At 40.7% G+C, this 15,770-nt stretch overlaps 1 protein-coding gene across 1 annotated transcript in view; it reads left to right on the plus strand.

Moving 5' to 3' along the window:
• LOC146500820 (neuroligin-4, X-linked-like) overlaps positions 1-13,653 on the plus strand; it is a 29,430-nt gene extending 15,777 nt beyond the window's left edge. The window contains exons 8-9 of the mRNA XM_085135893.1: positions 1,221-1,830; positions 5,633-13,653. Of these exons, the coding sequence (XP_084992019.1) occupies positions 1,221-1,830; positions 5,633-6,040 (1,018 nt within the window). The 3' untranslated portion in view covers positions 6,041-13,653. The remainder of the gene's footprint in view (positions 1-1,220; positions 1,831-5,632) is intronic.
• Positions 13,654-15,770: the final 2,117 nt, after the last annotated feature.

A 15,770-nucleotide genomic window follows, 5' to 3' on the forward strand; every position in this document is an offset into this window, starting at 1 on the left:
TTGAAGTGAGTAATTACCAGTAATTAATCCAATTGAGGCTCAATCCACTGAGACCTCTTCAGATTAACAGAAACATCTGTGGTCTAAACCTTGATCTAAATCACCGCAGAGCCTCGCTGTTTCACAGCGTAAAGAACCAGGACAGTGCGCTCACATAATTTGACTGTGGCATGAAATAAAGATATCTTTAATGTGAATGCATTAAGGCAGTCACATTGCATTAAGTTAGCTGTTTCTAGCCCATAGTCTGTATTGTCATTACCGTCGCAGCAAGCCGCAGCGCAAAATCACCAAGTAGGCATGTGAAGATTTCAGTATACACTTCAATTATCAAAGGGGAACTTTCTCTGAAGAAAGATTTCTCTCGGCTCTGAGTGCCTCAGATGGTGATGGAACTCTGCGACAGCTCAATTTAACGGGGGAGATGTGATGCTCCCTGATGTATATTTTGCACGCCTCTGTGTGGGCGTATAAATCCTCAGCTTGTGTGCATTTGTGTGTCGGTAGGTCCTTAAGCTAGCAGCCTTTTTTGTGCTGTTCATAAGGTGTTGATTGACAAGGGAGCACATAGCACGTAACTGGCAAGTCTGTGAAGATGCGCTGCCGTTTGACTCCCAACATTTTAGCTGCTGACACAAATAAGTCGGTAAATCGACAAATAAATGCCTGTCGGCATGTGTCAGAGAAGTGATTTTTCAAGCTATTTCCACTGTACCCCGCACACATTCATCTCTAATGTAGATATCTGACAGGTTTGCACGCAGTTCAAACTGCAGGAGTTTGAACTGTGCATTAACAGGAATGTTCTGTAAGAGGCATATAAACTGCACAAAAATCAATGAACTAAAACGAAACCACCTCGCAGCTATGTTTACAGGAAAATAAATCTTGTTTTGCGTTGTAGCAAATATTTTTTGCCTCTGGTTTGTCTTATGTCACTTTAATATTGATTAGAAAGTCTGATGAAACTGTTGTGCCAACCCGATATCCTCGGAGGATGATTGCCAGCACAGAAGGAGCTGAGAACTCCCTGACATTTGAGAAGCAAGGGAAAAAAAGTCATTGATATTTACACGTCAAATGAATATCTGAGCCCCACGTGGTGCGACATGAGATCATTTGCTAAATGTGTTTAATTTCTTTGTTTCTTTTAGTATTATTTTCTTTAAGGTTACAGTTATTTGTTAGCAACAAATAAATCCTTCTCTCACATTTTTCAGTGATCCAAACCAGCCAGTTCCTCAAGATACCAAGTTTATCCACACAAAGCCTAATCGCTTCGAGGAAGTGGCTTGGTCTAAATACACCCCCAAGGAGCAGCTGTATCTCCACATTGGCCTCAAGCCCCGTGTCAGAGACCACTACCGTGCTACCAAAATCTCCTTCTGGCTCCAGCTGGTCCCACACTTGCATCATGTCAACGAGCTCCTCCAGTCGGTGTCGTCTTTCACTCACAGTCCCTCTCCACAGGATGACACCCCTTACTCTTACACTAAGCGTCTATCCAAAGGTTGGCCTCCTAGCAGTACACGCCACCCGGGTTCCCCAGGAGGTACTCCACAACCACCCGAGCCCGCGTTAGGACAAGGTGGAGAAGAAAATGGGGTCCGTGTCCCTAATGAGGACTACTCCACTGAGCTCTCAGTGACTATTGCAGTAGGAGCGTCACTGTTGTTTCTTAACATACTTGCATTTGCGGCTCTTCTTTACAAAAAAGACAAAAGGCGTCTGGAGCATCGTAGGCCACGTCCGCTTCCCCCACCGAGGAGAGACATCACGCCAGCAGACGTCGCAGCCCACCTACAGGGGGAGGGACTGATGTCATTACAGGTAAGTTACAGTGTGGGTGGCTGCACATGCTTTGCACATGTGATGAAGTCTAGATTGCGGTGAGTCATGGTGTGCTTGTGTAGCCACAGAAATCCGCTTCAAAGATCTTTGTTTAGCTTGGCGGTTTGTCTGTTTGTTTGTTTGTTTGTCACCAAGATTAGCTGTAATTCTGTAGCAAAAGCTATAGAATTACATCAACCTTCTTGGAGAGGTGGAGCATGGGCAAAGCAAGACCCCATCCCATTTTTGTGTGCACAATCAGAGCGCTTTCTTTGAATCCTGCAAAATTGGGGATCGGGCTTGGCAGAGGTCTGTGCTCCCTGAGTGCCCTTTCAGATTCAAGCTATATGGAAAATAATCACGCTCATTGTCAGCGAGTCAGTTGAGGTTTTGTGTGACGGCGTAATTAAACTCTTGTCAGTGTAGGAGCTGCCAGTAGAGCACTCTTGCAAAACACAGCCCGTCATCAGCAGACATTATCAGTGTGAGGATCCGTGTGTATCTGTGAGTGTTGTTGCATGTGCAGGTGTTAGCTGTGTACAATTGCCTGAATTGCTTTCATTTGCCTCGAGTTCATTCAATATCTGGCCTCTTTGGAGCATTGTTAGCCGCTTGTCGCTTTTAAATCTCACACAGCGAGTGCTAAATGTTACATATGTTTTATAGCTGACAAATCTTAATTGGCAATTGAACTACAGTAATCAAGTTCAGCACAACAGCTGCCAGATTTATGTTTTAAGTCCGTATTTTCAATGCTGTGTTTCTTTAAATATAAAAATCTAACTTTTTATTAGAACGTATTCTTATTCACGCTTGGGTTTTACATTATTCTGGCTAAGAAAAACATATGATTGTAGAACAGGAGGCAAAACTTGGACTGTTGAGGAAGGCCGCACCAATATGCTTATTTATAAAGAAATAAAGTTAACTGACCAAAACTAAGTTCAACTTATTTGTGTGGCCCTCTGTAAAGGTCCCAGTTTTCCTTGGGAAAATTAATTACCCACCGCTGATGTAGAGTAATACCTAAAAATCCGTCAAATAAAGCCAGGAGGGGTTTATATGACAAATAGCATGAGGTAGATAGAATTTGATTTGATTTGATTTATGGATCAGCTGGCTCTGAATCAGGTACAATGAAATCCCAGTTTACCAAGACATTTGACTCTTTAAAGGCGATCTCACTAATGTGAATGTCTCACATCGGTGTGCAGGTGCATCTAGGATTTTTAAAAATGGGGTGGCATAGGGGGACCCGAGTACCAGTCTGGGGCTCTGGAATGGAATATCAGAAAATTGGGCCAATAATCAGTGTTATATTGATTTTAATTGCAGACAGACCTCTTGCTTCCATAAACATGCATTAAGAGACATGCTTGCCCTGTAACAATATAGTGGCTTCACTGAAGCACAAGATTCAATCACAGGGTAATGGAGCTGACAAAAGGCGGTCTGGTTAGAGCCTTAAATATGTTTTATTCAATTGAGTTGTAGAACAATGACTCATACATCGTTGCACCATTTCAAGGTAAAGGAGTTAGAGAATGGTCAGAAATGGACCCACAGCAACTATGAGACATATTTCAAAACTTATTTTTTTAATATATGCAATTAACACACAAGCTTTCAGTTAATATTATTTTATTATTTATCATGTTTTTTGCTCTTGTTCCCCCATAATTTCCTTCCACGATTGACAGAGGACATAACTAACAACACTAAGACGCAGAGTGCCTGCCAATCTTTCCCATTCATCATGACTTTCATACAGTGCAAATTACTTTAGTATATATGAAAGATCACATGCAAATACCTCTAAGCCCATCTGACACATTTTGTTTTAAGCATTTTTTAAAATCAGGTTCCTGATTAGAAATTATAGTAAAATTTCAATTGAGATTGAATTAAATGCCTTATTTTCAAAAACTCTAGTCAGTTCTTGGGTTTTCAACAAATTCAATTGTCTTCTGCAGCCAAACCCCTGTTGTCCATCTGTGCTGGTTTTGCAGAATCCTTTTTGTACAAGATGTAGGAAAGGCTTGCAAAATCACTAAAGATTCAACTGGAAACAAATGATTCAAAATGAATAACTGAACAATAGCCACACAGTACAACAAAAATAATCAATAAATAATAAATAGAAGAGATTACACAACCACTATGCCCTGTGCTGTTGTTATAATAAATAAAAATAAAAACAGAATTATGATATATCAAATAAATAAATAACTCTAAAACCAGTGAATACTTGTCGTGTCGAGCAAGCTAAGCCTCCATGGCACGGTGTTGCCCTCAGGCAACAAACCACACTTTTGCTTATTAAACCGTCCCTTTAACCATTTAAAGTCTGAACCATGAAATAATTGCCAGAAAATTCTTTTTTTTTAAACAAATGGAGAGTTGGAACTATTAGACAAATTTGTTTAAAAAAATGAATTTAATAATAATTTCTGTTTTTTCATTTGTGTCATATTTGCTGCATCAGGCTTAAAATTGTATTGTGTCATTTTTTAAGTTATTCAGGGGGAAAAATCACACTGATGATGTAGAAGTCTCAACAATGAATAAAATACCTTTTTTCAAATATGATACACAGGCATTAATTGGTCAATTTAAGGGTTTATTCTTATTTTTCTATTTTTATTTAATAACACATGTCACAAATGTGCGACACAGTGCCCAGACTACCGTCCTTTATATGTTGATATCGCTACATTCAAAAAGTATGTTCCTATGCCTGAACATGTGAAGAAATATATTTGGGTGTTTAAATGCAGATTTTGATTTGATTTATTTATCAAAATAGCTCTTTGTTTGTTTGTTTGCTGACCCAGACCAACATTAATAATGCAAAATTTAATAGCATTACTGCTCAAAAAGACTTGAAGGATTATGTTGTCATTTACTACCCATCCTTTGAATCACATGTGTATATTTGATATATCAAAGTTCTCAAAAAGTAGGGTTAAATATAATATTTTCTCCAAAAAATAAAAAACCATGCCATGTCTAAAATATCAAGTAGTGCCTGAAAGAGGCAAACAACATCATGATAATAGTCTGACCACATTGATAAATGGAACTTGACCTGATTAAATGTCAGATGCTCTTATTCACATCTTCTTGTTGGTGGTGCTGTGAACATGGAGGCTTTTCCCGGCAAAGGAAAGCGGTGCTTATTTTGGAGGAGGCTCAGTGTCTGGTTTAGCCAGGTTTGAAGTGAAAGTATGATAATAGAAGGCCTATTATCATATGCTACCCACTGAGAGCTTTCACTTGATATCGCTTTCTCATTTTAGATTGAGGTGGCATTTAGAGGCTTGTGCATTCATTATATATTTATATAAACCAGTGATATTTTATGCTGGTCTTGCATAGCACTTGCTAAATGGTATTTAAAGGGAAGAAAATTGCCCACTGAAGTAGGTATAACGATTAATTGTTTATTTTACTGAACTGTGGCTTTATACATAATTGTGCTGATGTTGGCCATGTGGGGATTTGGTGTTTTTCTCAGATTTATTTCACTGTGAATTCAATATTTTTTTCGGTTTTTGGACTGTTTGCTGGGCAAAACATGAAATCCAAACCCATTAAACTAGTTTCTCATGTTATCTTTTATTCAGGAGTAATGATAAATTAATTACTTGATTAAATACCCGGTAGATTAATTTATCATAGAAACAATACTCAGTTGCTGCCCTAGATGTGGTTATTTAATAATGAATTTGTTTTTTACCCTTTTTTCTCTCTCTCCACTTGACCTCATTGTTTTCTCTCGTCCAACTTTCCAAACCTGTAGGTGAAGCAGCTGGAGTGTGACGCTGCCTCAGCAGATGAACGGAACAACGCTCACCATCATCACACCCTGGATACTCTAGATGCGCTGGATGGGATGGACACCCAGGACATCTACAGCACACTGGACACTGTGCGCCTCACCTGCCCACCTGATTACACCCTCACGTTGCGCCGCTCACCCGACGATGTCCCCCTCATGACCTCTCTGACCCCGGGATCGCTGCCCGTGACCCCGGGGTCTCACCCCGTTACTCCTGCGACGCCAATGACCCCAATGACGCCTGGATCGGTGGCCGGGATGAGGATGGGGCATCCTCACCAGGGATACACACACCATAGCCCATATAGTAATACACACTTGCCACACACACACATCTCCACGCACACACACTCCACCACGCGTGTATAACCGCAGCAAGATACCGCAGCACATAGATACAACACACACCCATACTTAAACACACACACACACACACACACACTGAACAAAAGACTTAAATACCTCTACTAATTACCCTGCAGGATTGTTACAGAAGGAATGACAGAGAGACATTTTTCAGTAACAGGATGTAAAGACAAACAGCTGTGTGTTGCATGTCTGGGAAACTGAAACCTAAAACTGGATCAGACGAGATACTCATTTGCTCATAACCCGATGAGCCAGGACAGCCATCAAATGTCTGAAAACCTGCTTTGGATTTTAAATCTGCTTTTTCTACAACTGAGGAGGAGGATGAGGAGCACTGTGGCAAAGGGGTCAGTTACTTTACATCTCTTACTGCACCTGAGCTGCGCAGTGCAAACCGTGCTGAGGCTGAAGAGAGCAGATGTAGATGCAGAACTGAGTTATGAAGTACCACACACACAGACTGCTGATGTCAACTTGAACAACCTGTGAAATGTGAATGTAGCATTTTTTTTCCATTAAAAGATCAAAGGCCCTATCTGCCAAGGATCAAACTAAGCTGAGGAGAAAAATAACAAATTTCAGCGAGAGATGGATGTAAAAAAAAAACAAAAAAGGAAAAAGCAGAGAAAGAGGAAGAGGGGGATTGAAAAGACAACATAAGCTGAAGGAAAAAGTTTGCGCGATGGTGGGAAAGAGATTAAGATTTCATTGAGAGGGATTTAACAGCTGTGAGAGTGAGGAAGACAAAGGGAGATAGAGTGATATGAAGAAGAAAAACACACACACAGAAATGGAAAGTGTGCCAAGAGAAAGAAATTAGCTTCAGAAGAAGAAGGGGCCTCTGAAGTGTTGCCAGACTTACTGAAGAATCACTCTAACCAGCTATGTGTTAAACTCTTGTAAATAGAATGGAAAGATACAGATGATATATTATGATTTACAGCATTTACCTGCTCTTGCATTAAAACATGACTTATTTAACCACATTATTGCTTTCATTTCAGATATTACTATATTATTGTATAGATGTCCTAAAGCAAGGCTGGTTGTCTTTCTATCTCAACCCACTGTAATATGTACACAGTACCTTTATTTACAGACTATATTTGCTATGCACAGTCATTTGAGTAATTCTTAACAATGTGAGCATTTAGGTACTTGTTTAGTTGTTGAAATATAGGACATTTTTCACTCCATCCTGTCTTTTTTTGATCATTGGGAAGATGAGCTAGTACTGTGTAGATAATGCAATATTGGTTTGATGATTGAGCACCAGCCAAAAACCACAAACCCTTTGAACCTTTCCTGCTCTCCTTCCCTTCGCATTCCTAAAATTCTTCGTCAAGGCCTTACCCGTATTACCTAAAAAACCAAAATGTAATCTGAAGATTTACAGACAGATGGTGATTGTTCAGGAGTTCAAAAATCACCGCATGTCTCCCCAAACATTCAAAGAACAAAAGGCTTAAATACCTCTACTAATAACCCTGCGGGGTTGTTACAGAAGGCATGAGGGAAAGATTTTTTTTTGGGACACATGCTGTCGAAAATCACAGCATGTCCCTCAAAATTCAAGGATTCGTTCTGTTGTTTTTTTCAAGCCCCACTGTTTTACGAACCCACGACTGAATTGCACCCATTAAAATATAAAAGCCGCCATCACGCCTGCCAACCCCTCCTAAATAAAATAAAGAAGTCTTGTTGCTTAGACTCTCTTGACGCTGTCACCCACAGTTCGTAGAGAAATGTGGCGGCGTCACCAACGATTTATCGGTAGTAAGCCCGATGTTTGGCTTACTACCTGCCACCATGGTGCCAATTGTTTGCCAGATTTGATAAATGAGGTGGAGTCTGGGTGAAGCAGAAGAGGGGACAATCACATTTGCTTTGTGTTACAGTGTGAGGCAAACATGCTGCTTTTTACGCCTTAACATCCTCTTAATGGAGCAATATTTTTTCCAAATTTCTATCAAGAGACACCGGGAAAGCAGTTAAATTAATTATCACCCCCCCCCCCCCTCCCACCCAGACTACATCATGTGGAAATAATGGCTGATTTTAGCGTGAGTACTTGGTGCTTTGGTCATCATAATAAGATATGAAGCATTTATGAAGTCATAGTCTTATCTGGTTGCTACTGTGAAGCTAAAAACTGTTTTTTCTTTGCTCCAACTAAAAACCCCGATTCCAGGAACTTCACCAAAAGCCATAACGATGGCGCTGAGAAGCTCCCATTTTACTCCCTTTTATTTCTGCCTTCCTTGTCCTGATCTGTGTCCTATCCAACCCCTTCCTTCCCCCCTCCCAGCCTCATTCGTGCAGCTACATTGCAGCTTTGACAGCGAGGCCTATTTAACCTCCTCTCATCCTAAGTAACTTCTTCATGAGAGATTTTAGTTACCTGTCAACAGAATACATGAAAAATGAAAGCTGAAAAAAAAAATTGTGGATGGTAAGCAAAGACCTTTTACAAAGAGATATAAAAATAACATTTAACAAATGTTTGATTGACTGAATATTTTTTTCATATATGGGTTTACTGACTCAGCGGATGGCTGGATTGTGTCAAGCATAAAACATTTCTGCTGCATTTTTGAAAAATAAAAATATCAGTATTTTACAATTATGAGCATTTTAAATGCCTTGTATGTCTTCATTTTTAAAACAATGCTTTCAGAGAAATTAGAGTGAAATAGGAGGATTCCAGTAATGTCATCTCTGTTTTGATTAGATAAAGTGGTTGCTTTCCGTTGGATATTATGGGCGATATGCTGTATTGCTTTTACATCGGAAGTCTGATGTCAGAGGTGGGAGTGACTTCATTCCAGAGTTGACTGCTTTCCAGTATTGGTAGCTTTGAATGCAAGGGAAATCCGCATTTGTTTTGCTCCCTAGACATGTGATGCTGTTCATCCATCACTAGCAATACACAACACAATGCTTATTTTTCTGTGCTTAATACAGCTGTGCAGGGCATTTACAGATAGCGTGTGGACGGTTCTCTACGTGTGGCTTATTTAGCCATTAAGAAATACACAACAGAGGTAGTACACATTACAAGTGTTATAGTCTTAATGCTGTTTACACTCACTGCTGCCATGTTGGATTGTACTGTCAAGATTGGTGGGGCTTTCCAAGCGGGAAATCCAACTTCAAGGAGTGCTCCAGCTGAAAATTTGGACTCAGACTTGAGATTTCCTACTTCCCACTTGAAACTAAATACATGTCAGCGCCCGTATTAGTCATAGCAGTAAATAAATATGATATGTCATTTATTATTTTAAGCCAGTTTTAAGTGTGGGAAATGCTGTGGAAGAATGGAGTCTTACAGAAACAGCTACTAATAGGAGACTAGCTTATCTCAGCTTAGTTTAGCATAAAGAGTAGGAGTCTGCTACCTTCCCTGAAGTTCCCCATTACTGGTGCATATCTGATTTGTGCCTAAATAAGAATGTATGGCTTCAGGGTCTAGTTATGTGTCTCTTTCTTGGCTGGGAACAGTGACTTCCTGGAGCCTCTGCTTAGGACTTGCTCGGCCAAGAAATGGTTTCAGCCAAATTATTTTCAGCTCCTGGTAAAACTACAGCTTGCTGTTATCCCACTTAGTTTTTGTAAGAAAAAAGAAGAAAATTATGTGTGGTAGAGTTTATAAATCTAAAGTATCTTGATACTAATCTATATGCTAAGCTACATATCTGTGTGAGAACGAATGAGACCGTGCTATACATTGTCCTGAAGGAATACAGGGTGTTTCCCAAAACGTGGAACTATTCCATTAGGTTTCAAAGCCATGTAAAAAGAATCATATATTGATTATGTTTAGCTTTACTCTATAGTGCATATATGACGCAATTACTGAAGCCACCACTGCAGCAAGGAGACATTACTGTAAATCATCATGGACTAACAGCCCCTGCCAGCTGGCCACAGAGACCCTGTAAGATGTGAAAGAACCAAATTCATGGCTGACTTCCAAACCAGATTGATGTCTCCTACATTGTGTCCCTGCTCTAATCCCATTAACTAGATATAACTGCGGTTAATTTGATTTATGGAAGGCAACACACCAGAAAGCATTAGTTCAAGTCATGACCAGGTTGTTTTTCTTTTTTTAAATTTTGGTTTGACGTCAACATGTGCATGAACGAGCCCTGAGAAGCTGCTGCAAACTGCACCGTCAGTTTGACAGTTTGGGAGAGGGGTGCTTTTTAATGAATCAAAAGCCATTTGGACACTGAAACGCTTCCTTCGTAACGTCTTTAATCTTGGCTTTCACTTCAGTGGTTCCAACTGGATTAATGTCATTTCATCAGAAATTTTTGAACAAGTGCACTCAGGCTTTATGCGTGCTAATGTGTAGAGATGGTGAGGCTTTGATTATTTTTTCAGTTACCTGGCTGAATTTATATCTAACAGTGAGATCTGCCTGAATGTAACTAACTCTATGAGGCTTACTGCTTTAAATTTGTCCCTTTAATGCTGTTGTTTTTTATTCAAATGCCGTTCTTCAGCATGTTACAGTTCGCTGTCCTATGTGTGATATGTTGTGAGCATCGTGTTTCCATATGGAGAATATGTGTCATTTAGTAGACATATTCTTAATTGGGTGTTTTATCCACTTGCTTTAACGGAGACTGCACTAAGGAGTTGTTTAACTAAGACTATGGGTCTACAGAAGTGCAAGCAGCTCTGTGTGCATTTATGCCCAACGAGGCTTTGAGTTAAATACTGACATCAGCATGCTAACATGCTAATTGGCTCTAACACAAAGTGCTGCTGAAGCAGAAGGACAGCATAAGTTAATTTTGCATCTATTTAGTCATAAGTCAAAGGACCACCAAGCTCATTAACCTTCCTCAGAGAAACATGAATGTACAATATTTTATAGTAGTTCATTCAAAAGTTGCTTTCTGGCTGGACCAAAGTAGTAAAGCAACACCGATTTTTTTGTATCGTTTGATCATATAGTTTATGTCAGACTTCTAATTTGGCCCGTATCTGTTGAGATTCTAAAAACACAAGAGTGTCACTACTATCTCCTCCTTTGTTTCTTTCTTGGAAAATTAAAAGGATGAATAAAAAAAGAGGGAGGAGAAATGAAGATAAGACTGAAAAAGCTGTTGAGCTAGAAAATATTAAAAGAGGAGCATAAGTGGAGGATGCAAGACGAATGATAATGGGACATATGGGAGGGAAAGTGAAGGAGGTAATGGAAAGAGAGATTAAATAAAGGATGCATAGAAGGAGGAGAGGAGAACTGATAAGGGTAACTCATTAAGGAATGGAACATAGCCTGCCTGGTTGTTTATTGGCGTGAAGGTTCGCAGTACTTAATCACTCCTGCCAGAAAGCATGCACCCAGCATGCACACTTAACCACACACACTCCTGCATGCAAGCTCACACATTTTTGCATGTTTCCAAAATACCGATGCATACACCATGCGCATGTTCACGCATGCATGCCTCTACACTTGCACACACACTACTGCATGCCTGATGGCAACTTGAGTCACTGAATCATTTTCTCTGTGGTCTTTATCACTCTCTCTCACTATCGCTTTATCTCTTCACGGTTCCCCATGCCTCCCTCTAATCCTTCTCTCCTTCTCTCTCTTCTTTTTACTTCGTACTTCTTGTCTTCATCTCCCCCTTCTTACTTCCTGTCTCCTGTTGGTCTTCTCGCTTCCACAGTCCCCCCTTTCCCCATTCCTTCATCACCCTCCTCCCCCTGTCTGGATGTGTTCCCTCTTATCTACAACCTTGAAATGATCTTCAAAGAGTTATTGCAGCCGAGCATGTGAGGTCACAGCGTCTCCAGTCTCTGGTCTTCTCATTTGCCCGCTGCTCGTCTTTCGTTCCACTCCTCTCTCCTCTCCACTGCACTTCACTACACTTATTTTTTTTTTTTGCCTCTCCTTCTTCCATCTAATCTGCCCTCCTCCTCCACTCTCTCCCCAAGCATCATTCTCCTTTTTTTTCATCTCACACTCCATTTCTCTCCTCCGCTGCTACCATCTATCTCTACCTCATCTGGTCTCATCGCCTCTCATCTGATCTTCGCTTCATCTCTGCCTCCCTTTGACTCTTCTCTCTCTCTCTTTCTTTTCTTTTTGCCCAACTTGTGCACTTTCCTCCTTATGTTATTCATCCCTGCTTTCACTCTCGCTGTGTCTCCTCTAAAATACTGTTGAAAAAGAGGTCAGACGGGGTTCCTTTGTTGTGCGTTTCCATGCGTGTTTTTGCACGTGTCTGGGTTTTTGAGTTTGGTTGTGTGTTGTGAGGATGTTATACGCCTAACTCTCTTTCAAGCAGCCGAGAGCCCCGCAGTGTGTTCACTCTCTAATTAATTAAGCGTAGGATGCTTTAGTCTGAATATTGCTCATCTTGCTTTTTCTCTTTTGACTGGCTCTCACCTCTTTCTCACCATTATGGCACCATCTACCTACCTGTTTGGACATCTTCTCCTCACCTCTCTCTCTGTCTTTTGTTTCTCAATTCTTTGCCTTACATTTTCCATTTTGTCTGTCGTTTCCCCCTGATATGCTCTGTTAGACTGTCTCTGCGGGTGAACTGCTACATGATTCAGTTTTCTCTGATGCCCACTGCTTTTCATAAAGGAGGGTAAACAACAGCAGTAACTCACTTGGTCCAGCTGAGGTCAGCATTGTTCCTGATAATTAAGAGAAAACATAAGCGAGAGCTTATTGCAATGTTTCATTTTTTAAAAACCTGCAAAACTTCAAATAATTTATTTTTTATAAAGCAGTCACATCTGCTAATATAGACCTAAACCAGTGTTAAAGTCAGATACAAAATACATATATAGATATATTTGCCAGTAACACCAGGGTATATAACAAAAACAGCAAAAAAAAAAACAAAAAACATTCCTGCTCCCTGCATGTGTGCCATTTCCAGGCAGTCCTGCTGCTTGACATGATTGTTTGTGAGTGTGTGTATTTATGCATGTGTTTACCATTCACTTGGTCCATCCCTGTCTGATCTGTGTACTCTGCTGTCAGGCAGACACAGAGAGAAAGATAAAATAGAGAGAAAATGTGTGTTATTGTTGGCCTGTGATGCCTGTCAGACAGGAAGGAAGCTCGGCTCTTCAGAATTGACTTTCCTTACTGCAAAAGCTCTTACCAAAAACACACACTAACACACTGAAGGGCACTGCAGTTTCAATCACATGAAAGGAATTATGCTGACTTACATGCATATCCATATCAGTGCATATCGATATTAGGACTTGTTTGAGAGTTGCAAAAATGATGCACTAATCATGTTAATGTCCTTACAAAATGAGTAATACACAATTGCAAATGCAGCTGTGTTTGTTAGGATTTTGCATTGACTTTCATTCCTTGTGGAAAATCAACCCAAGCTTTAAGCTAACCTCAGCTCACACCAAAACCTTAACCCTTTGCAGGGCCCCAGACATTTTATCTTTCTTCATTAGCACTGAGCTTTGGTCTCTCTCTCTCTCTCTCTCTCTCTCTCTCTCTCTCTCTCTCTCTCTCTCTCTCTCTCACACACACACACACACACACACACACACACACACACACACACACACACACACACACACACACACACACACACACACAGGGGTGTGAACTCTCTGTGATCCTTAGAGGATAAAATCTGGCCATCTCACACCCTGCAACCTTGGTAGCTGCAGGCAAAGAAAACTAAAGTCATTTCGAGTTATTCTCAAATTCCTTACAAGTTCTTGTGCTTTATGCCCCAATGTCCCCTCAAATAGCTTAGAAGTTAGGCTAATTGGTATTGCAATGTGACCCTCAGTGTCACACTGAAACCCACTGTGCTGTGAGTTTCTCTGGCTGCTTGTGTTGTTTAAGACTGGAGTGCATCTTCGTGTTCCCACTGGGCCTCATTTAATAATTTTTTCTGCATGTTTGCCACATTAAAATGAGCTGAGCAACTGAGTGTGATAAATTAATGCAGAAAATATCTCATTGTTATTGCTCATGTTATACGTTATTGCTTATTCTGTTTTATCCTGCCATATTTTGCTGCTTCGGCCATATGATTTGTGACTAGTTCTATCCAAGACTCCTACTCTGTTTTTAATTAATTTTTTTTAACAGCAGCCTGCTGTGGTATCTGGCACCGAGATAGCAACAGATCCTTTAAGTCCTATAAGTTGCAAGGTGAGGGCTCGATGGTTTAGAGTTGCTTGTCCAGCACATCCCACAGCTGTTTGATTGGTTTGAGATCTGGCCAATTTGTTGTCCAAGTTAACACCTCAAAATCATTGTTCTGCTCCTCAACTTTTTTTTTTGTGACAGAGCACATTATCCAGCTGAAAGAGGCCACAGCAATCACAGAACGCTGCTTCCATAAAATGGTGTAGATGGTCTGCAGCAATGCTTAGGTAGGTGGTACATGTCAAAGTAACATCCACACGGATGGCAGGAACCAAGGTTTACCAGCAGAACATTGCGCAAAGCATCACAGCACCACTGTCAGCTTACCTTTTTCCCATAGTGCATTGTGGTGCAAGTTTTCCCTGTATAAGTGACCCACCCCGTTATCCACATGATGTAAAAGAAAATGTGTTTCATCAGACCAGACCGGTTTCTTCCATTGTTCTGGAATCCAGTTCTGATTCTCACATGCACATTGTTGGCTTTTAGCAGTGAAAAATTATCAGCACGGACATCCTGAGACAATGCAGCCACATATGCGACCAACTGTGATGCACTGTGTATTCTGACACTTTTTTTTTTTTTTACCAGAACCAGCATGGAATATTTAAGCAATTTGAGCTACAGTAACTCATATGTTGGATCAGACCACATGGCCCAGCCTTCACTCCCCACAATGCGCCTAGGTTGCCAATGACCCTGTCGCTGGTTCACCACTGTTTCTTTCTTGGAGCATTTTTGATTAATAATGACCACAGCAGACTGGGAACACCTGACAAGAGCTGCAGTTTTGGAGATCCTCATACCCAGTCATCTAGCCATGACAATCTGGCGTTTTGTTCAACTTTCTCAAATACTTACACTTGCTTGTTTTTCATGCTTCTAACAACTCAACTTTGAGGGCAACATGTTCTCTTGTTCCCAAATAGCAGGTGCCAAGAGATGATCAGCAACAGAATAGGAAGATACTGAAATGCTACTGTGCAAGCTATTCCAGCAGAAGGGTTTACATGAAGACAAAGTGGGACTTATGGATAGTTCATCCAAGGTCTAAATTAATGGTTAAACAGTAGCTCAGTGTCCCAACATCTGGGACCATGAACAGCCACAAGTAGTAGTAACCTCTCTGGAGAAGGCGATTAGAGGCCACGATAAAGGTAACACAGAGGGAAGTTAGCCAACTGTTCGATCTGCAGAAAGAAGTGATGAAAAAGGGATTCCTAAGAAGTACAGCAAGATGCTCATACGTTAGACCTTAGAAACTGCCAAGCAAAAACTCACAGTCTTTTCTAGCTGCTTGAAGAGGTATAACATAGAGATAGAACCCAGGAGGATAAACCAGTTGTACTATACTGAACCATCCAAGGTGTATTCTCAGTGCCAGGGGAACCATATAAGAACACCCCACCCAGGCTAAAGCTGGAGCAATACTGGAAGACCATATGGAAAAAGGACATAACCCATAACATGTGGCTGTTGGAGCTAAGAGCTGACCACTGTAACCTACCTGAACAGGATCCAGTAACCATCATAGTAACAGACATCCAAAACAGA

The sequence above is a fragment of the Neolamprologus multifasciatus genome, chromosome 16 (assembly GCF_963576455.1).
Source record: "Neolamprologus multifasciatus chromosome 16, fNeoMul1.2, whole genome shotgun sequence".
Lineage (NCBI taxonomy): Eukaryota > Metazoa > Chordata > Actinopteri > Cichliformes > Cichlidae > Neolamprologus > Neolamprologus multifasciatus.